This window comes from Aquarana catesbeiana, linkage group LG05, assembly GCF_042186555.1.
Source record: "Aquarana catesbeiana isolate 2022-GZ linkage group LG05, ASM4218655v1, whole genome shotgun sequence".
Taxonomy (NCBI): Eukaryota; Metazoa; Chordata; class Amphibia; order Anura; family Ranidae; genus Aquarana; species Aquarana catesbeiana.
In genome coordinates this window covers 128,168,982-128,191,275 of record NC_133328.1, presented here as the reverse complement: position 1 = coordinate 128,191,275, position 22,294 = coordinate 128,168,982, and the positions used below count along the sequence as shown (strand labels likewise).

Below are 22,294 nucleotides of genomic sequence, written 5' to 3'. Positions count from 1 at the left end.
CAGGCAGACTGCATCCTAGCAACCAATGAATGAAATATAAAACACACAAAAAAAGAAAATTAACATAACCCTTTCCCCGATAATGCAAATCGGTCTCTGTATGCCAACTTAGAGTACAGGCATACCCCACTTTTAAGTACACAATGGGGTTTATTTACTAAAGCTGGAAAGTACAAAATCAGGCTCACTTCTGCATAGAAACCAATGAGCTTCCAGGTTTTATTACCAAAGCTTAATTGAACAAGCTGGGTTAGAAGCTCATTGGTTTCTATGCAGAAGTGAGCCTGATTTTGCACGTTCCAGCCTTAGTAAATAAACCCCATCCATTGTGTACTTAAAAGTGGGGTATGCCTGCACCTGCAGATTCACTGCCTGCAAACTGGAAGTAATTGTTTTTGAATTGGTCACAGCCAAAGCTTTGCATTGTAAAAGTGATGCAAAAAAGAACATAATAAATAGGACATACATGTTGGAACTGTTACCAAAACTGTTGCGATTATTTCATGAATTTGGTGCTTTTTGATGTGTTTTGTAAAAACGCCTGATTCTGTGTTGTGCAACCCCTCTCTTATCACTGGGCTACTGTTGAACGATATCTAAATCGCAGGTGGCAGGTCACCAATTTAGAGAATTAAATTCCTAATCTGCATTTCAACAGATGTGATGACAGAAATCTTCTTTCATGCTAGAAGACATGTCAGGCATATCACAAGTAGTATTTATGGTCATGACTGTAACGTTCAAGTGTTTATTTTTAATTTGAATGATATGCACACAAATACAGATGACTACTTTATTAACACTGGCAGAATCAAAAACAGTGGATGACAATTTCTGGGAAACACTGACAAAGGGATAAATATACATCGCAGAAGCAAAATGTGCTGATGAACGGTATCTCTAGCTAAATTCTCTTTCACACACAAAGCTGCACTTTAAAGAATTGGTCTAGAACTGCCAAAAAGTGCAAAGATTTAATGGGTTGCCAGAAGCAGTCAGCAGCTACTTCACTAGAAATTTTTATTTTTTATTAGAAGTAATTTAATGTACCCAGAAAAGCCATTCTATTGGAAAATAACTTCTCATCAACTACTTGGCATCTTCTGCACTTTTGCTCATTCCTCTTTGTCCTGTGATATATGTCCAAGTGACTTTTGTGAGGCTGTTTATTGTGGTTGGTCTCATTCCCCCAATTTAGAGATAACGTGTTATTTCCCAGAAGGATTTATGAGTAAAGCTGTCCAAATATAATTATCTAGCTGGATGTCATGGCTGCTGGCTCCTGTATTGTTAAATGGTGATGTTTTTAATGTGGAACGTTGTAAAGGATGGGTCCTTTACAGTGCTGTCTAAGGCTTAGAACTGATAGCTCCCCACTGGGTAGAGGGTACGTTAGGTTATAATTATTTTTCCAGCTTTCTTGTGATACTCAGGAAATCAGATAACTTGCATTCCCAGTCCAGAGTTATGGTACTGAGCTCCATTTTATTTTACTATGCAATTACACAATAAAGCAGACACAAAAACCATTCATTAAATGTCCCTTTTTTCTTTTAGCTAAAAGAGTTAGGGTTAGATCACCAGTTAGTCTTCTAATCAGGGGCAGCCTGTCCATTAAGTGCACCACCCCCTGTCCATCGCCGCCTCCACTATCCATGCGGCCGGGCCCTTTCAGGACACCGGTGCATGGATTCCAATGCAGAGGGACTGTTTTTTTTGAAGCACCAATCAGAGCCAGAGGCTCTAATGGGCTTCAATATAGGGTGGGCTCAGGTCGCAGAGAATGCGCTCCGAGCCCACCCAGGTGTGTTACAACAGCGAATCAATATTCGCTGTTGTAACGCTGATCCTCCTCCTGGCCAATCAGGAAACGAATTTTGACACTGATCACCCGATTGGCTGAAAGAACAGGCGATCCTTTTGGATGCCTAGGAGGTGGAGGGGAGGAGCTGGAAGCTGTCATGGAGGAGAGGACTCGGAGCCGAGCCCCTGCACCACGCTGCCTGCCACGTTGGGGTAAGTGCCAGACCAACTGGCAAACAGCAGGGGGGTGGGTGCAGCTCAGGGGGGTGGTTGTTTGCTGCCCCCACCCCAAACAAAACCACCAGTCACCACTGCTTCTAATGCTGTGTTTGTCCCTGCGGAGATTTTTTTTCTCACTTCCTATCTTGGTGACATACTAGGAAGTGAGAGGAAATCTCCATAAAGTCAGGAGAAATCCTACATATCTCCCCATTTGGAGAGTTCCTCTAACCGCCAGTCCCACTAAAATTGTTGTGGGATTTCCCCTTTACATTCTGTCACTATAAAGTAAAACTGGCCATACACTAGTAGAATTTAGTTTGAGAATTTTCGTTTTTAAGAACATTCAATTTTCCAATCATTAGTGGGGTCAAATTCACATTCGTTTTCAACCGCAGGGATGAGAAAATTCTAAGGAGTAGGATAAAAAACATTTCTTGACCGAACAAATTTCTAACAGTGAATGTGTTTTTTTTTCTCAGGAAAGTGGTTTCACTGCCCAATGGATGTTAAAAGTAAATTTTTTCTAAAGTAATTTAAGTGTCACCAGAAGCCAGTGATGCATTGAGAAGCACCCAGGTATTCACAGTGGTGAATGGTTAGAGGAAGAAATATGAAAAAAGACAACTATGACTTCATACTTGTGGGACCAGCTGTCTGGGAAAAAGGCAACAGATAAAGTGACAAACACGTCATATGCGAATTATGCAAATTATGCAGGCTGCCACTGCGAACGTCTCCTCCCTGGCGGGCATAGTGAAGCTTTGGCTTCCTAAGATATCTGAGTTACTGACCTGAACCAAGCATAGTGATAAAGAATTCAGAAAGTTACCTACAGCATGCATGTCCCATGTTTGTGTCTCAATAGTATTAAAGACAAAAAAAGGGGGGGAGGTTGGAGAAGGGGTGAGTGAAAAGGGGGAAATAAGATTAAGAGAAGGGACAGAAAAGGGAAGAGAGGACAGATCCCCTAAGCTCAACTATAGAGACAGACGTTCTTGGTCAAATCCTGCAGGAAGGTAACATGATTTCTTGTTGTATGAAGAATGGAACTTGAAGGATGGGAACACCCAACAGGTGGGAAGAACACCCATTTTTCCATAGTCGTAGCGAACAAAGCCTAGAACTATGGCAGACAGGTGGTGTCTTTAATGTTCGCAAACAATAAAAGAAGGCACGGTTGGTCTTCTTTGGTTCCCTAACCCTTTAAGCTAGAGTGCTATTTCTTAACCAGGGTTCCTCTGGAGGTTGCTAGGGGTTCCTATGGTGAACCAATCTCCCACCTACACTGAACACCAATGCAAGAGGGGAATTTTCCACTAACGCAGGAAGGTGGGTAGCTCTGTTAGCACAAGTATGCAGTATTCTGCACGTCACCTCTATTCTTTGCTTTGCTACATTTCTTCTTTATCTAAAAGATATTTTAGTTACAGCCACTCCTATAGGAAACCTTTCAAAGTGACATTGTCAATATACAAAAAAAAAGCAGTATGACTGCTGGCTCAAATAATGCAGATTTAATTACAATCTTCAGAAATAGAAAAGCAGTCATACAGTATCATAAAAGGTAACCTGACCTAAAGGAAAATTAAGGGAAAAAAAAGCCAATTCCATGACTGTCATGTCTGTCACTAAAGCAGAATATGTAGCACAGCACAGGTTCTGCCATCTCTCCGAGTTTTGAATGTTTGAACAAAAAATACAGGCAACTAGTTATTCAGAAAGAGGTCAGCCGCTCTAATTCTTTCATGACCTTTAATGTCACGCCATTCTGAATAGGCAAATCTCTGACACTTCAGGGAAGGGTCAGACCCATTGCTTCACTGCCTCAGATTCCATTCACACTCCTGTTTGCCTGTTGCCATGATGAGCTGCCTCAAAGGTCAACAGGGATGTGTGGGCAGTGGAAGAAGGGGGTGGGTGGAGCTGTAGGTTAAACCAACATTTTTCAGGTTCTTCAGGGGTGCCTTGTAAAAATGCTTTAAAATTGCCCCACATTGTGAATAAGTTGACAGGCTGATCATTCTTTGATATACAAAGCCACAGGTTTTTATTTTGCAGCAATACAACCATGGGCATCGCATGGGCCAACTGCTGGCATCACCATACACTCTGCATCCCTCTCATGTCATACTACCTCCCACCATACACTCCGCACCCCTCTCATGTCATACTGCCTCCCACTATACACTCCGCACCCCTCTCATGTCATACTGCCTCCCACTATACACTCCGCACCCCTCCCATGTCATACTACCTCCCACTATACACTCCGCACCCCTCCCATGTCATACTACCTCCCACTATACACTCCGCACCCCTCCCATGTCATACTACCTCCCACTATACACTCCGCACCCCTCTCATGTCATGCTACCTCCCACTATACACTCCGCACCCCTCTCATGTCATGCTACCTCCCACTATACACTCCGCACCCCTCTCATCTCATACTACCCCCACACCATACACTCCGCACCCCTCTCATGTCATACTACCCCACACCATACACTCCGCACCCCTCTCATCTCATTCTACCCCACACCATACACTCCGCACCCCTCTCATCTCATACTACCCCACACCATACACTCCGCACCCCTCTCATCTCATACTACCCCACACCATACACTCCGCACCCCTCTCATGTCATACTACCCCCCCACCATACACTACGCACCCCTCTCATCTCATATTACCCCACACCATACATTCCGCACCCCTCTCATCTCATACTACCCCACACCATACACTCCCCACCCCTCATGTCATACTACCCCCCACCATACACTCCGCACCCCTCTCATGTCATACTACCCCCCACCATACACTCCGCACCCCTCTCATCTCATTCTACCCCCCACCATACACTCCGCACCCCTCTCATCTCATACTACCCCACACCATACACTCCGCACCCCTCTCATCTCATACTACCCCACACCATACACTCCGCACCCCTCTCATGTCATACTACCCCCCCACCATACACTACGCACCCCTCTCATCTCATATTACCCCACACCATACATTCCGCACCCCTCTCATCTCATACTACCCCACACCATACACTCCCCACCCCTCATGTCATACTACCCCCCACCATACACTCTGCACCCCTCTCATGTCATACTACCTCCCACTATACACTCTGCACCCCTCTCATGTCATACTAACCCCCCCCACCATACACTCCGCACCCCTCTCATCTCATACTACCCCACCCCTCATGTCATACTACCCCCCACCATACAAGCTGCACCCCTCTCATCTCATACTACCCCCCTCCACCATACACTCCGCACCCCTCTCATGTCATACTACCCACCGCTATACACTCCGCAGCACTCTCATGTCATACTACCCACCGCTATACACTCCGCACCCCTTTCATGTTATACTACCCACCGCTATACACTCCGCACCCCTCTCATGTACATACTACCCACTGTCATACCCTCCACTTTCCTCTCCTACACACCATTGTACAGTGTCTTCATAATAGCAAGATGGGCAAAGTAATGCAGTGGGGCCTCTACTAGGGAGATGGTGACCTGTGGCATACAGTGAGTGTTGGGCATGGCTTTTTAGTCTTATTAGAAATTTTAATCTGATTTTTTTTTTTTTTTTTTTACAATTTTTGTATTATTTTTTTTTTAATTTTTATTTTATTTTTACGATTTTTGGTGATAGTTTTTATGGTTTCTTTGGTGAGATATCAGGGGTCTAAACTGACCCCTGAAGTCTCACTTTTGAGTCGAGAAAGGGACTGAGGAAACACATTCCGCAGTCCTTTCTTTGCAGCCTCAGCTGCACTGCAGATGAATGAACAGGAGACAGAGGCTCCTGTTAATACATAAACCGAAGCAGAGTAGGAACAGTTATGAACACAGCGAGTGATCAGTAACGATCACTCACTGTGTTCATTTAGAAAAAGGAAGGAGCTGGTAAATTACATATTTACCAGCCCCTTTTCCTGAAGATCCCCCACAGCAGTCAGTGGGAGAGAAGAGGAGAGAAGCCGGCAGCACTGCGGGGGGACATACAGGTATTGTTTATCGCTGGAATTATTTTTTCCATTAAGGGCGTGAGTGGGGCCTCATGTCTAAGTTTAGCCTAAGGCCTCACAAAGCCTAGAGCCGCCTCTGCTGAAAGTGCTTGCTTGAAGATGTTGCTGTCAAAGAAGGTTCGACCAGCTGTTAACTTCAAGGGTTCACTTACTTTTTCTTCAAACACTGTGAATGTTTAATAGGTGTGTTCAATGAAGATGAAAGAAATTAGAATTGTTTGTGTGTTATCAGCTTAAGCACACTGGGGGAAATTCAGTAGGGCTGCTGCGCTACTTTTCTGGTGTTAATCCTTCGTTAACCACTTTAAGACCGGGCCTCTTTTTTAGATGTGCTGTTTACAAGTTAAAAACTGTTTTTTTTGCTAGAAAATTACTCAGAACCCCCAAACATTATACATTTTTTTTCTAACAACCTAGAGAATAAAATGGTGGTCGTTGCAATACTATGTCACACCGTATTTGCGCAGCGGTCTTACGAGCGCACTTTTTTGGGAAAAAATACACATTTTTTGAATTAAAAAATAAGGCGACAGTAAGTTAGCCCAATTTTTTTTTTATATTGTGAAAGATAATGTTACGCTGAGTAAATTGATACCCAACATGTCACGCTTAAAAATTGCGCCCGCTCGTAGAATGGCGACAAACTTTTACCCTTAAAAATCTCCATAGGCGACGTTTAAAAAAATTCTACAGGTTGCATGTTTAAGTTTCAGAGGAGGTCTAGGGCTAGAATTATTGCTCTCACTCTAGCGATCTCAACGATACCTCACATGTGTGGTTTGAACACTGTTTTCATATGCGGGCGCTAATCACTTATGCGTTCGCTTCTGCACGCGAGCTCATCGGGAGGGGGCGCGTTTAAAAATTTTTTTTTAATTTATTTTACCTTTTATTTTTACACAGTTTTAAAAAAAAAAAAAAAAAATGTCACTTTTATTCCTATTACAAGGGATGTAAACATCCCTTGTAATAGAAAAAAGCATGTCAGGACCTCTTATATATGAGATCTGGGGTCAAAAAGACCTCAGATCTCATATTTTGACTTAAATGCAATAAATAAAAAAAAAAATGACGTTTTGACGTCGCTTCTGCCAAGCAATTGTACGGAGATGGGTGGGGGCCAGCTTACCCTCACTCGTCTCCATGAACAGCAAGTGAGAGGACGCTATCACCTCCACCGCTGCCGAGGCTCAGTAAGCGCCGGAGGGCACCGGATCGCAACGAGAGGGGGGGGCTCCTCTCCCGCCACCGATAAAAGTGATCTCGTGGCGAATCCGTCGCAGAGACCACTTTTATCTTGTAGCGGACCACCCGCTGAAAAGGAGGATACTGTTGCCATAACAACGATATCAATGTCAAATTCATGAAGCATTTCCAACACTTTTGGTTCTGACAGCAACTTATGCACCAAATTCAGGTAACGTAATTCTAAAATGCGTTTTTATACTGTGTCGCGTTGAATGCTCCATTTTTACATTTGGCACATTCAATGCGACACAGTAAGGAGATTTACTAAAACTGGAGCACTCAGAATCTGGTGCAGCTGTGCTTGGTAGCCAATCAGCTTCTGACTTCAGCTTGTTCATTTAAGCTTTGGCAGTAAAACCTGGAAGTTGATTGGTTTCTCTGAAGAGCTGCACCAGATTTTGCACCCTCTAGTTTTAGTAAATAACTCCCAATGTAAAAGTGAAGCTAATTAATTCTCTTTTGGCGTAAAGAGAGAAAAACTGCCTCAGACAGATTTTTGCAAAAGTATCTCTCGTGCATTTTAAAAGTGCACTAAATTCAAGTACAACTTCTAGGCAGGTATATGCATTTGGTGCATTCTTCACCCCTTTTAGAATGCAGGAGAGACACTTTAGCAAAATCACCAGTCTTTATGAATTCTATGGATTGTATCTGTCTACCATTGTGACTTAGATGAAGATCAGATCATATTTTATGGCAAATTACTGCTGAAAACCAGTTAATTCCAATGGGTTAATAAAAGCTGACCATTGTAAGCACACCTGTCAGTGGTAAATGGTTTGTCTCAACCCCCTAACTGCTACATCTGCACGGCAGCTTGTTCTGTTGAAAATCAACAGACTTACTGGCTAGATCACCAAGCTAAAATTGAAGAAAGACAAAAAAAAAAAAATAACCACTAATGCAGCCATTACATCTAAGAATTGGTAAACTGAAATATAATAAATGTTTGCTTTTGAGTTGTATACTGCTTTAAAAATAGCCTATTGTTATCTGTACACTGACACATGTACTTCCTTGCTGTCTACTTTAAATAAAAAAACAACATAAAAAAGCTACTACACCTCTGCTGCAGCTATTATGTCTATCATCAATATCATTTTACCCATGATGCATGAACTGACCATCTTACCCTTCTCTTTCTTGGTTCTTATATCAGTTATACAGGCCTTTGCAGATCCCAGCGCCACCAGCCACTGCTGTCGCTCTGCCGCTGTCCTGGCTTTCAGATAGAAGTATTGTTCTCCCGGAATAGCCAGGTCCATCCGTATGTTATCTGTAGGATGAACTGGCAACACAACAATATAACAAACTGTTTAAAAGGCATAGCGTAAAATATAATCCATTACAATAGAATATATTTAATGAGAAAGTAAATAAACTTTTTTTAAACCTAGTAAATATCTGTATTGAAAATAATTACGGAACCATGTTACAAAAACTAAAAATGTTCTTGGTAAAGACTCTAGGGGCCTGTGTCGCCAGGCTTTGGGCTCTAGACGATGAACTTACATTTGACATCAGGTTGAAGTGATTCTAAATATCATTTAGAATTAATTAAATGGTGCATCTGACCTCCTTATGATCTGCATCAAGCTGCTTTTATATTCCTATAGACTTGTATGGGAAGAGAAGAGGTTAAAGCAGATCTCATGCCTGAGCCCTCCCCCCCATTTTTTTCCCCAAACCCCTGAATACCATGGTGTTGGTTCGAGACATTTCGGATACTCACCCACCCAGTGGATCCAGCAGAATTATTGTGTGTTGCATTAAGGCCAAATAAACAAAAAAAATGTCGGACAACGCTTCCCTAGTCCACAGAAAATGAGACCTGACCCTTTGTATCCAAATGCAGTGCACCACAACACAGGATAGTGGCCTTCGTGTGTTGGGGTGGCATTCAAAACACATGACACCACTAATGCTTGCATGCTGCAGTACTGTGCATTGCAAAACCGCGCACGTTAACGCAACACATAAGTGAGAATGGGTCTTTATGGTTTGATCATGATTCTAACCACCAGGACCCATATCTTTTTTTTATACTGTACATGTCCAGCCGTGAGCTAGAGAAAACATTTATTGGCCCTCAGCATGTCACAGCTTTCATTGTTTTTCTCTGCATAACCTGTAAAGCTGCCATGCATGTAAAAGCATTTTAATTCCTAATTTGCTTTGGATTGGGTAGGAAACTGTGAGATGGTTTTCAGGTTGTTTGCTGTCGATGTCTCCGCTGGGGAAATTTACCCCTCTATTTGTACTGGTGACCACTGGGTTTTTACCCTTACTTCCTGTTCTGCTGAGCATTTAACCTGACCAGAAGTAAGAGGAACTCTCAATTAGCAAAACAAACTGAAAAATAGGTAGAGGAAAGCTCTGTCAGACTTGTATTTCTCTCTGTGTTCCTGTTGCAGATCTACCCACACTTACTGACTTACTTCTTGACTGGTAAAACGGTTGTCAGAAGGCCAGAAATTAAGGAAAATCTCTAACGGTGTCTTGGACAGGAGTTAAAACCTGGCCGAAAACCTAATCTTTCACACTCTATCCAAAACAAAACAAAAAATAAAAGATTAAAAATTAAAAAAGAAAGAAAATGGATTTAGGTTGACATACACTTTACACAACACCAATGTGTATGGGTGCGTTCACACCAGCCACATCCTAAAATGATCGGTATTAGCGTGTGGCTGGTGTCCGCTGTGTAGCAGTGGTGACAAGTGATGACCTGCGTTTTTTTTCTTTTTTTTTTAACTTTATTGGAAGTGTACAAAGTGTACAGTCCATTCAGGCTTTCGCAGAACACTGGGGTGCCCTGTGTTGTGGTGACCTGCGGTGCCATCCAGTACGCTTTGGGAAAATACATCATGTCTGCATTTTTCTGCACCGCACATCACACCAGCCTTGTTGTAGGAACACGGCACAGAGAAAACAATAGTTTTCTATATGTCATAGAGGTGACCTGCGTTGATCAAGTGCGGAAAAATGTAGGTCAAGGCAGGATGTGTGAATGAGCCCTACCAGTGCTTTTTAGTTTTCCACAACATCCTTAATCTGCCGATGTGACCGTTGTTAATGTTTTAAATACATTACAATTCAGTGGCCCATTTCCCCTTTTCTATCTGAAGATAACAAAACTATAATCAAGTTGTAACAATGGCATATCTTATGACAAAATAAATTAACAGTAAAAAGTGCCCCCACCCCCCGTGAGAAATATAAGTGATAGCTTTCCTAACATGTATTTACCTTGAATTTCACAGACGGCCATCTGAATACTTCCCTTACAACCTTTCCATGCATCTTCCCGGGAGTCATAATAAGACAGAATTCCTCCACACAATAGAAACCAACGTGGCTGCCATCCTATATGAAAGACAAACATGTAATGTTACGTATGGATACTGCAGTTATTCCTTTCACTCTGAAGATCCGGTGTTGTCAGAATTCTTTATCTACATCAACACACCTGCCAAGTAGTAGAAACTATCTGGGACATTAAGTAGTAAAAAAAAAAAATTAGCTTAACATTTTTCGGTGAAACATTTTATTTAAGGTCTGGTTCACACTAGAACGACTTCTGACGTGACTCGAGTCGCACAGAATCCCATGATCAGATGCCGATCGGCAGACCTTTACTGGTCATGCCCCTTCTACAGAAGCTTGCTGAACAGCTGTCTTCCCTCAGACCAGCTGCCATACACATGGGCCGAATGTCAGACAATTTCCCTCTATGAGCCCACGCGGTAGGGAAGGAGCTCACACTAAGATGAGAAGAACCACTGAAATACAATGGACTTCTATAATACTTCTAGACTAGATATATTGTTGCATGTCAGAGGTAAAACACACAATATTCAATTGTCAGCAAATATCAAGATAGAAAGAGAATAGTTCTGGAAGCAGACCACCTGTTGCCATCCTCACCTCCCTTCACATACATCAATATCACCAATATTCATCATGTACAGGTATGGACACGTTAAGTTATTCTTTAGTAATAAACCAAGGAGGTATGGCATTAATTTCATATACTGAGAGATTAGTGTTAATCATAGGTAGGCAGCAATTCCACATCTTATCAAATTTGGATGGGCAGGCTCTATTTGTGTAAGTGGCTTTATAAAATGATAGTGCCAAGTTAACCAGACCTTTCCAAAGGGCCAAAGAGGGTGCCATCTCCTTCTTCCATATTAATATGATGGCCTTGTGAGCATAAAACTGGAGTATATCAATCAGTGTTCTAAGAGCCATTATGGAGGGCCACCCCATCCACCAGCCCTAATAAACAGACTGAACAGATATAATGAGAAGTAGTAACTTCATTTATAAATGGACTCCCCAGTCCAGAACTGTTGAAATAATGGACTTTGAAAAAAAATAAAATAAAAGCCATCAGGTGAGTAGGTGCAGCACCAACATTCAGAGTAGAGTGATGGGTAAATAACTTCAAGCTTTGCCGGTTTGTAGTGGAGAGGCCTTTTAAGATTCTTTGCTCCTGCGTCCCTGACCAAAAAGTGCCACCTTCTCAGATGCATACTTATCTCCATTCCATGGCCTGCCACAATGTTTACATCCCTTGCCAAAAATCTTCTCTGCTGTGGCCACGCTTGTGCATTGGATCACTATTGAAGGTCCCTTGAACCACCTTTAGGGAAAGGGAGCCTTGACTGCTGGAAGCATGGCATCACTGTGGGTGTGAACCTAAAAGGCAAGTTAGGTACTGTAGCTCCCTTAGGATTAGCTACAAAGACCTGAGGTGACTGTGAGGAGCCTGAACTCTAAAAACGGCAAAGGAAAAGGCTACGCTGAGTCACATCCAACTGCTCTGAGGAGATTTAGTTGTCACAAGAGTTGTCCACCCTCCCGCCTGTTGTGATGTTTTTTCACAGCTTTATTGGCAGTTTTGACCTTGCCAGCAATTGATGTTGCTTTGTGGGCTTTGCCCTCAAGTTCAATTATGGGGTCAGTCTAATGCCTGTCTGGCACTGACAGTAAGGACAGGCCTCTTATGCCGCATACACACAAGCGGACTTTATGGCAGACTTGATCCGGCGGACTTTGACGGACTTTCCAACGGACTCTCCTGATGAATGGACTTGCCTACACACGATCAACCAAAGTCCGACGGATTCGTACGCGATAACGTACGACCGGACTAAAACAAGGAAGTTCATAGCCAGTAGCCAATAGCTGCCCTAGCGAAAGATTTGAAACATGTTTCATTTCTAGGTCCGTCGAACTTTTGGGAAAAAAAAAGTCCACTGGAGCCCACACACGATCGAATTGTCAGACGGATTCCGGTCCGCAGGACCAAGTCTGCCGTAAAGTCCACTCGTGTGTACCCGGCATTATGCCGGGTACACATGAGCGGACGTTACGGCAGACTTGGTCCAGCAGACTTTTCGACGGACTTTCCAAATGAACGGACTTGCCTACACACGATCAACCGACGGATTCGTACGTGATGACGTACGACCTGACTAAAACAAGTAAGTTCATAGCCAGTAGCCAATAGCTGCCCTAGCTCGGTTTTTGTCCGTTGGACTAGCATACAGACAAGCGGACTTTTCGACCGGACTCGAGTCCGTCGGAAAGATTTGAAACATGTTTCATTTCTAGGTCCGTCAAACTTTTGGGGAAAGAAAGTCCGCTGGAGCCCACACACGATCAAATTGTCCGACGGACTCCGGTCCGCCGGACAAAGTCTTCCGTAAAGTCCGCTCGTGTGTACGTGGCATTAGACTATGTGAGTTTATGTTTTATGGGTGCTCATGGTCTACTGTGACTGGCATTGTTGTTTGGTACATTTGGAAAGTTGTACTTTTGAAAAGTTCAATAAAGCTGTGGCCTTGCCCTATTTCCAACTTAAAGAGGGAGTCCACCTAAATCCACCTAAAAAAAAAATATTAAAAGCCAGCAGCTACAAATACTGCAGCTGCTGACTTTTAATAAATGGCCACTTACCTGTCCCAGGGTCCAGCGAAGTCGGCAGCCGACGCCGATAACCCGCTCGATTCTCGGCATCTGCCGCCGCCATCCTGGGTGAGGGGATCAGGAAGTGAAGCGTTGCGGCTTCACTTCCCGGTTCCCTACTGCGCATGCGCGAGTTGCGCTGCGCATCGTAACTGGTCCCCGCTATCTCCTGGGACCTGTGTGTTTCCCAGGAGACAGCGCGGAGGGACAGGAAGAGGCATAGACTCCCGTGGGAGTCTATGCCAGAAGTGGATGCAAATACCTGTCTTAGACAGGTATCTGCACCCCTCTCCCCCCTGAAAGGTGCCAAATATGACACCGGAGGGGGGGGGGGTGCGTTCCGAAAAGCGGAAGTTCCATTTTTGTGTGGAACTCCGCTTTAATCAGCTTCCGTGTCTTTTTGGAGGGGAAAGGAATTGTTTTTTTGTCTGTCATCAATGAGTCTATGCTCTTTAGCAGTCAAGAAGCTTGTGGTAAACCACATACACAGGCCATGAATAGGCAGCGTGTTTATGTGCTAATTTCAGGTTGTCCATGTAAGTGGGGCCGTAGTAGCTGCGCAGACACAGCTGCTTGTCCCAGTTTGACAGGCATGCAGGTGAGCAGCCCCATGCATCCACTGTGGCCCTATACACACACGCAGCACTTGGCGGCTTAAGGCGCATAACCACACGGCCCATTTACAGATTGTAGGCCTCAGTGCCCATGTGAATGAGGCCAAAGGGTCAGTCTGCCAAAAACTGATATTTCTCTGCCTTATTTTCTTACTTCTGTTACCTGTGCAAACTTTGGCAACATATTTTATAAGTTACTTATACAGTCATTGCTTATCATGAAACAAGGAGGAGATGGTGTGATGAATGTTCCAATGGCTATACAACTTCAATTTAGCCACGTGATGAGTCACACTCCTGGATGACATAGTCAGAGTGCATTCACCTTTCTGAAGACTTGCCAATGCTTGTGAATGAAAAAGATATCATAAATTGATGCAATATTGAGTAATCATCAGTGGGGGTGTGACTCTGTACTATCCATGTGGTCAGGGCAATGCAAGAAGTTTTTTCCCCCAAAACGCACTGTAAGTGGGGGTGATCAGCACTGTGATCTGGGGAGAGTGGCAGATGCATTTTAGTGAGACATATCAATCTGAACTTGTGGTCTAAGATCCTGGTAGCCCACTTTTATTAAAACAAAATGTACAGTCTTAACAACGATATCCCACACATGGGGCATCTCACAGTAAAATGATCAACTGAAAATACTGAGCCACCTGACTCTTTTCAGCAACACTGCTGCTCTCTTTGGTCTCCCAGACTACTGGCTATTCAGGCTCTCTCAGCCTTGGCTGCAGCATCTTGCCTTACCGGCACACTCCAGTCCTTTGAGCTCACTCCCTGTAGAGACTTCCCAAATCCCACCAGCTCTCTGGACCCACTAGCCACCTCAGCTTTCTCGGCCTCTCAGACCCATGTAGCTGTCCCAACTTTCCCAGTCCTTGGGCAAGGAATGCAGCCTCTGGCAGGAACACCCAGCTCTGCTGACAGGGCTCGAAACTCCAAATGGCAGCAACTGAGCTACTCTCAGAACAACCCTGCACAGCTGTGTACACAGGATGCAGGTGTCTAGTAGAGCTGCATGATTCTGGCCAAAATAAGAATCACAATTTTTTTGCTTAGAATAAAAAGATCACAATTCTCTCACGATTCTCACATGTAATTTTTTTTTTAGGAGAAAGAGAGATTGATTGAGAGATTGATTGATTGAGAGAGAGATTGATTGCGAGAGATTGATTGAGAGCGAGGAGTAATTACAGTATTACACTTTATTCCCCATCCCGTTAACAAGCATTTAACCCTTGCAGTTTGAAGGGCCCCAGTAGTTTTTTTTTTTAAATAATTCCCAGAGTTGGGATTTTTTGATCTGAAATCAGATTGTTTTGATTTTTATTAAATTTCATTTTAATAAAAATGCTTTTGGAGTAAAAATCTATCTAAAGATAGTTTTCTATTTAATATATATTAATAATTTAGTTTATTTAGCATGAAATGGAGCTTAGTTATGTAGCATGAGGCTGTATTTTCTGCAATATTTAATTTTTTGGTAAACTCATTCAATGAATCCAAGCTCTGCCAGCTGAGATAACATGCACTGCATTGATGCATTCACATAATTTCACAGTAATCATGAGATAAAACAAAGTTCAGGAATATTCCTTTATCCTATTGTTTTGCAAATCTATGTACACTACAAACTGTATGGATTGAATCAGTTCTGATATCGCTGTTTTACTAACCTGACAGCTTATTATTCTAAATAGGAAACCTTCATTTTGTTTGCAAATATTAAAGATTCTAACTACCAGCAAGAATGAGTCCTTACATTTAACGAGCACCTGTCATTTCAGATCCATCATTGCAGTGCCTGTTAGCGGGCATCCACTCACCTGCTGCCAACACGTCCCTCACCTTGTTGTGTCACTGCCGGTGTCTTGTCGAATACTGTCCCCCATGCGATAGTGTCCGCCCTGCACTACAGAGGACAAACGAGAGCCGAAAGTCTCCGAAGTTCAACAGATGATCGTCAGCTGTACACGGCGCCTGCGCTTTTATTCTTACCCTGTGTCCAGGTTCATTCCCTACTATCCAAGTGGACATAGAGTACGAATAAATAGATGCCGAGCGCAGCGAGGTCGTGCCAGAAGCGTGGCGAGCGAAGCGAGCCCGCGAGGGGCCCTCTTACACAGCCATCACTAATAAGTGCCCAAGCGCCGTGTACAGCTGATGGTCAGCTGATCAACTTCGGACACTTTCAGCATCTCCTTCTCCTCCAGTACGGGGCAGACACTATCTGATAGGAGGACACTTCTCGTCAGAACACCGGACCTAATTGTTTACTTGTTTACAAATTCTCCAATTCCCAGTAGAAGACCAAACTATGAGGCCACCAGAGACTATTAAGTCGTTTAGCTAGAATACCAACAACTATACAATCACAGACTAGTACAGGTTTCTTATTTATATACATAATTAGTCTGATTGAAAAAAGATGAAAATCCATCTAGTTCAACCAATAAAAAAGGGGAAAAAAGGTCATACAATCCCATATACACACAATCCCAGCAAAGCATGATCCAATTTGCTCCAGCAAGGAAAAAATTTTACCTATAAATTTTAGTACCCAGTTATATTCTGTACATTTAGGAAAGATTCCAGACCTTTCTTAAAGTAATCTACTGAGCTGGCCAGAACCAGCTCTGGAGGAAGTCTATTCCAAATTTTCACAGCTCTGACTGTGAAGAAATCTTTCCGCATTTGGAGATTAAATCTCCTTTCCTCCAGATGTAAATAGTGCCCCCTTGTCCTCTGTGATGACCTTAACCACTTGAGGTCCGGGTCATAGCCGAATGATGGCCACAGCACGGAACTCAATTTCCGGGAGGCCATCATGGGATGTCCTCCCCTGTGCATGGGCACCGCGCGCTGTGATCACTGAGTCACGCAGACTCGGATGATCACAGATCCGAGTAAGGGGCCGATCCCATCCCCTTACCATGTGATCAGCTGTCAGCCAATGACAGCTGATCACATGATGTAAACAAAAGCTCGGTAATCGTTTTTTTTTCTCCTCACGCTGTCAGCGTGAGGAGAAAAAAAAGCCGATCACCGGCTTATGTTAAAGGGACATCGGTCCCGAAGAGGAAGGAGGCACATATGCCTCATCTGTGCCAGCCAGTGCCACCTGCCAGTGCCCACAGTGCCCAGCAGTGCCACCTATCAATGCCCACAAGTGCCACCTATCAATGCCCACCAGTGGTGCCAATCAGTGCCACCTAGCAGTGCTGCCATCAGTGTAAGCAATCCGTGCCCATCACTGCCACCCATCAGTGCCCATCACTGCCACTTATAGGTGCCCATCAGTGCCGCCTTATCAGCGTACATCAATGAAGGAGAAAAATTACCTGTTTGCAAAATTTTATAACAAAATATAAAAAAAATATAATTTTTTTTTTTTTTTTTTTTAATTCGGTTATTTCAATTTTTTTAACAAAAACTAAAAACCGCAGAGGTGATCAAATACCACCAAAAGAAAACTCTATTTGTGGGGAAAAAATGATAAATGATTTCATTTGAGTACAGTGTTGTATGACCACACAATTGTCATTCAAAGTGCGACAGCGCTAATAGCTGAAAATTGGTCTGGACAGAAGGGGGTTTAAGTGCCCAGTAAGCAAGTGGTTAAAGTGAATAACAACACCAAGTTCTCTATATGGACCACTTATGTATTTGCTTATCATATCCCCCCTTAATTTCCTCTTCTCGAGAGAATAAATTCAGTCCCTCTAATTTTGACCCATAGCGGAGCTCCTCCCCAGTTTGGTTGCTCTTCTCTGCACTTTCTACAGTTCCCCCATATCCTTTTTGTGAACTGGTGCCCAATATGCAAGACCTAATACTGCATTCAGAGCAAATACAGGCATAAATGGATGAAATTATGTTTTATGTGGTTCCCAAAATGCTTCTGTTTATTGATTATACAGGCTTAGTCCAGAATAGAAAAACACAGATTTGGGTGACTGTCCCAGGTTCTGCAGGTGGAAAGTCCCAGACTGTGTATGATGACAGGCATAGATTGGCAGGGCTGGGCATGGTCTGTTCATTGCCTTCATTGTACTGAGCCCCATGTGACCATGTCTTAAAGTTCAAATAAAGTACATTCATTCTAATCTTTATAACCGTAGAAAAGCAAACAGGTTATAGTTCCATATATTCTATATACACTGATCAGCCTTAACTTTATGACCACCTACCTAATATTACAGTGATTGTAAACACTCACTTTTTAAAAAAAAATAAAAATAACAAACATGCCCAAACTTACCTGCTCTGTGCAATGGTTTTGCACAGAGCAGCCCCGATCCTCTTCTGGGGTGCTCCATCAGCGCTCCAAGCCCCTCCTGATTGGGTGCCAACATGGAAATCTGCTTTTCATGGGGGGCACCCGTGCGGGCTTACTCTCGAGTTCCGCTGTTGCGTCCATTGACACACACAAAGCGGGACTCGGCCCTGCCCCCCGCGTCACAACTTTTCGATGGCAGCAGGAGCCAATGACTTCTGCTGTTATCAATCTGTCCAATGAGGAGAGTGACAACGGCTGAAGCCGCTGAGCTTGTGCACATCGCTGGATCGGATCGGGGGGGGTATTTGATCACCTCTGCAGTTTTTATTTTTAAACTATGGGATATTTGTATTTTTTTGTTCACTGTACTGACACTGGCAGGGAAGGCGTTAAAATAAGGGGTTAAAATCAAGGGATCGAAGGGTTAAATGTGTGCCTAGGGAGTGCTTATTAACTGCGAAGGAGGTGCTTTTAGTACTTGAAGACATGGATCAGTATTCCTGCTTCACAGGAACACGTGATCCATGTCTTCTGTACTCACATATTGACAGTCTGCCTTGTTTACATAGGCAGACTGTCATTCTCTCAGAGTACCAAATGATCGACAGATCCCGGCGGACATCGGGTCCCGGTGATCTGCTTCCGCTGTGTAAAATCACAGATATAGATATATATGGATAGATAGATAGATAGATAGATAGATAGATAGATAGATAGATAGATAGATAGATAGATAGATAGATAGATAGATAGATCTATCTATCCACACATACATATATACAGGTGATTCTGCACAGAGCGCCCACCCTGTAGCAGTAAATCTGCTTTGGAGCGGTCGTAAATGGTTAAGTAGTTCCTCCTTTTGCTGTCAAAACAGCCCTGACCCGTTGAGATATGGACTCCACTGGACCTCTAAAGGTATGCTGTGCTATCTGGCACCAAGCTGCCAGCAGCAGATTCTTTCACAGGTGTCAAACTAGCGGCCCTCCAGCTGTTGCGGGACTACAAATCCCATGAGGCATTGCAAGGCTGACAGTTACAAGCATGACTCCCCCAGGGAGAGGCATGATGGGACTTGTATTTCCACAACAGCTGGAGGGCCACCAGTTTGATACCCTCTTAAGTCCTGTATGATGTGAGGTGGGGCCTCCATGGATCAGAAGTTTTTTAGCACATCTTAGAAATGCTCAATTAGATTGAGATCTGGAAAATTTGGAAGCCAGGTAAGCACCTCAAACTCATTGTTGTGCTCTTCAAACTGTTCTTGAACCATTTTTGCAGTGTGGCTAGGGGGGGCATTATCCTGCTGAAAGAGGCCACTGCCATCAGGGAACATGCAAAGGAAACCCACCCCCTCTTGCACCTCGGGCTGAGTTGTACTGTATGGATGTGCACAGAGAGCAGCAGCAGACGCCGCTGATATCACCATCATCTGGAGGGTCTTGTGTCTAGTCCTGGACATACTGATTATATCGATCCTTTTGTTCCATCTTGCCATGTTGACATATCATCTCTCTGCACGGTGAACCTATTACAGTCTACCTCCCTGTAAGTGATACTATTGTCTACAAATAAAGTGTTACAAGTTTTTAATGCCTGTGCCCTGCTACTTTGTTTCCTTTGCATGCTATTAGCTGGATCTCCCACTGATCTGTTAAGGAGCTGCGGGATTATTTTTAAGTCTTGACACTTCATTCCCTTGCCGACTCATGAATGTATAATGAACTGTAAAGGCAAGTGAGTGTCGGGTACCATCTTTTATTACTGCCATCAGAGAATACTGTGAAGGGGTGTATTTGGTCAACAACAATGTTTAGGTAGGTGGAACGTATCAAGTAATATTCACATGAAAGGCAGGACCCAAGAGTTCCCAGAAGAAGATTGTCCAAAGCACCACACTGCTTTCGTCAGCTTGCCTTCTTCTCATACTGGAAGACAAAACCAGAGAACATCCCCAGCTCAACTCACTAACCAGTGTGCTGACCAACCGCATGAACCTGTCCAACAGTCTGCGCTAAAGACAGGGGTTTACTTAGCACTCATTTGCAAACGCACGCGTAAGCTGCAAGGCCCCTTCACGGCACCCCGTGTATTGCTTGCTTCTTCTCATACTGCATCCTGGTATCATCTCTTCCCCATATGCACCCGGCCATCCACATGATGTAAAAGAAAAAACTTGATTCATCAGGCCACCTTCATCCACTGCTCTGCGGTCCAATTCTGACGCTCACGTGACCATTGTAGGTGCACACGGGTCAGCATGCGTACCCTGACCGGTCTGCAGCTACAGAGCCCCATACGAAACAAACTGCGGTGCCCATTTTTTCGGCTTTCAACTTCAGAGACAACATATTTACTTGTTGCCTAATATCCCACTGACTTTCAGATGTCATTGTAACAAAAGAATCAATGTTATTCACTTTACGGGTCGGTTCACACATGGGCAACACGACTTTAGCGCGACTTTGTACCGCGACTTCAACGCGGCTTCAGCGCGACTTTAGCGCGACTTCAGCGCGACTTCAGCAAATTACGAGGCGACTTGAAGTCGCCTCCATGACAGGCGACTTCGCCTGTGGCCAATCACCTCTCTGGGAGGGAGGGGGGAGGGAGGGGTTTTCTCTGCAAAGTCGCTTGAGAGATCCGACTTGCAGGCGACTTACATTGAGTTGAATGGGTACAAGTCGCCTACAAGTCGGATAGAAGTAGTACAGGAACTTTTTCTGAAGTCGGAGCGACTTCAGTAGTGTCAATTAAGACGCTCCCATTGCCTACCATGATAATCTAAATGCAAAGCGACTTGGGGCGACTTGAGGGCGTACAAGTCGGATCCCAAGTCGCCCCAGTGTGAACCGACCCTACCTGTCAGTGGTCATAAAGTTGTGGCTGATCGGTGTAAAAGCTCTCACATATACATACAGTGCACCTTGTAAAGGTATAAAGTGCTTCCAGTGCCATCAATAGATGGCCTTATAAACACTTAGGAGTGACAAGCGGTCAGACTTGACAGCTCAGTTTCAGTTCCTGTTGGACTTGTCCTAAAAAAAACACAAGAAGAACTAGGCGAGCAATTTATAATAGCAGGATCCAAAGGAAATATGAAAGTTGGGCCAACCCTCCCACACCTGGGTAAAACCTGTCTGCCTACTTATTCCATAAATAGTCAGCGGGGAGAAAATACGTTTAAAAAAAGTTTAGAAAACTCAAATAAAAGTTTGTAAGTGTAAATTTGAAAAGTCAGGGGCCTGAATGCTGTGGGGCGAGGTGTATGAATTGCAATGTCAGGGCAAAGTCTCTTTGGTCTGATCTTCCAAAACTTGTGTATACAGGTGAACAATGAGCACAAAGAAAATGTCTGAAATGTAATTCCACCCACTACTGAAACCATGAGAGATGGGTGGGGGTATGGTGTGTTATAACACTATAAAAAAATTTAAAATGTCATCCCATGCTACATTGTCTGCGGATATTTTCTGCCTGCATTAACCACTTTCAATCCGGGCCACTTCTGACACTTCACTCCTACATATAATCTAACATTTTTTTTTTGCTAGAAAATTACTTAGTACCCCCAAACATTAAAAGGTAAACGAGAAATCCTGGACAGCCGCACTCAAAAGTAATCTTCAATCTTTAAGTATAATCATAAAAATACATGCCACAGCATCACAAAGCAGGAAACCTGACGCATTTCACACTGTAGTCAGTGCTTAATATTAAGCACTGACTACAGTGTGAAACGCGTCAACTTTCCTGCTTTGTGATGCTGTAGCATGTATTTTTATGATTATACTTAAATAAAGATCGAAGATTACTTTTGAGTGCGGCTGTCCAGGATTTCTCGTTTACCTCTCAATTACCAGCATTGCCTGCACCTGTTATTTCCAGCATGAAGAAAATGTTTGTTCCTCACAGACCTCTTTCAGAGCGGTGATATTTTTCTCTCTCTACCCCCCAAAGATTACACATTTTTTTTTTTTTTTTTAGCAGAGCCCCCATACAATAAACTGGTGGGTGTTGCAATTTTTTAATGTCAGACAGTATTTGCGCAGCGGTTTTTTCAAACGCAATTTGTTAGGA

The 22,294-nt window shown here is 43.6% G+C and overlaps 1 protein-coding gene across 1 annotated transcript in view; it reads right to left on the bottom strand.

The window, feature by feature from the left end:
- PLEKHA8 (pleckstrin homology domain containing A8) overlaps positions 1-22,294 on the bottom strand; it is a 60,606-nt gene that overhangs the window by 35,870 nt on the left and 2,442 nt on the right. The window contains exons 2-3 of the mRNA XM_073630178.1: positions 10,589-10,705; positions 8,472-8,627 (exon numbers count right to left, since the gene is read on the bottom strand). Coding sequence (XP_073486279.1) covers positions 8,472-8,627; positions 10,589-10,705 — 273 coding nt within the window. The remainder of the gene's footprint in view (positions 1-8,471; positions 8,628-10,588; positions 10,706-22,294) is intronic.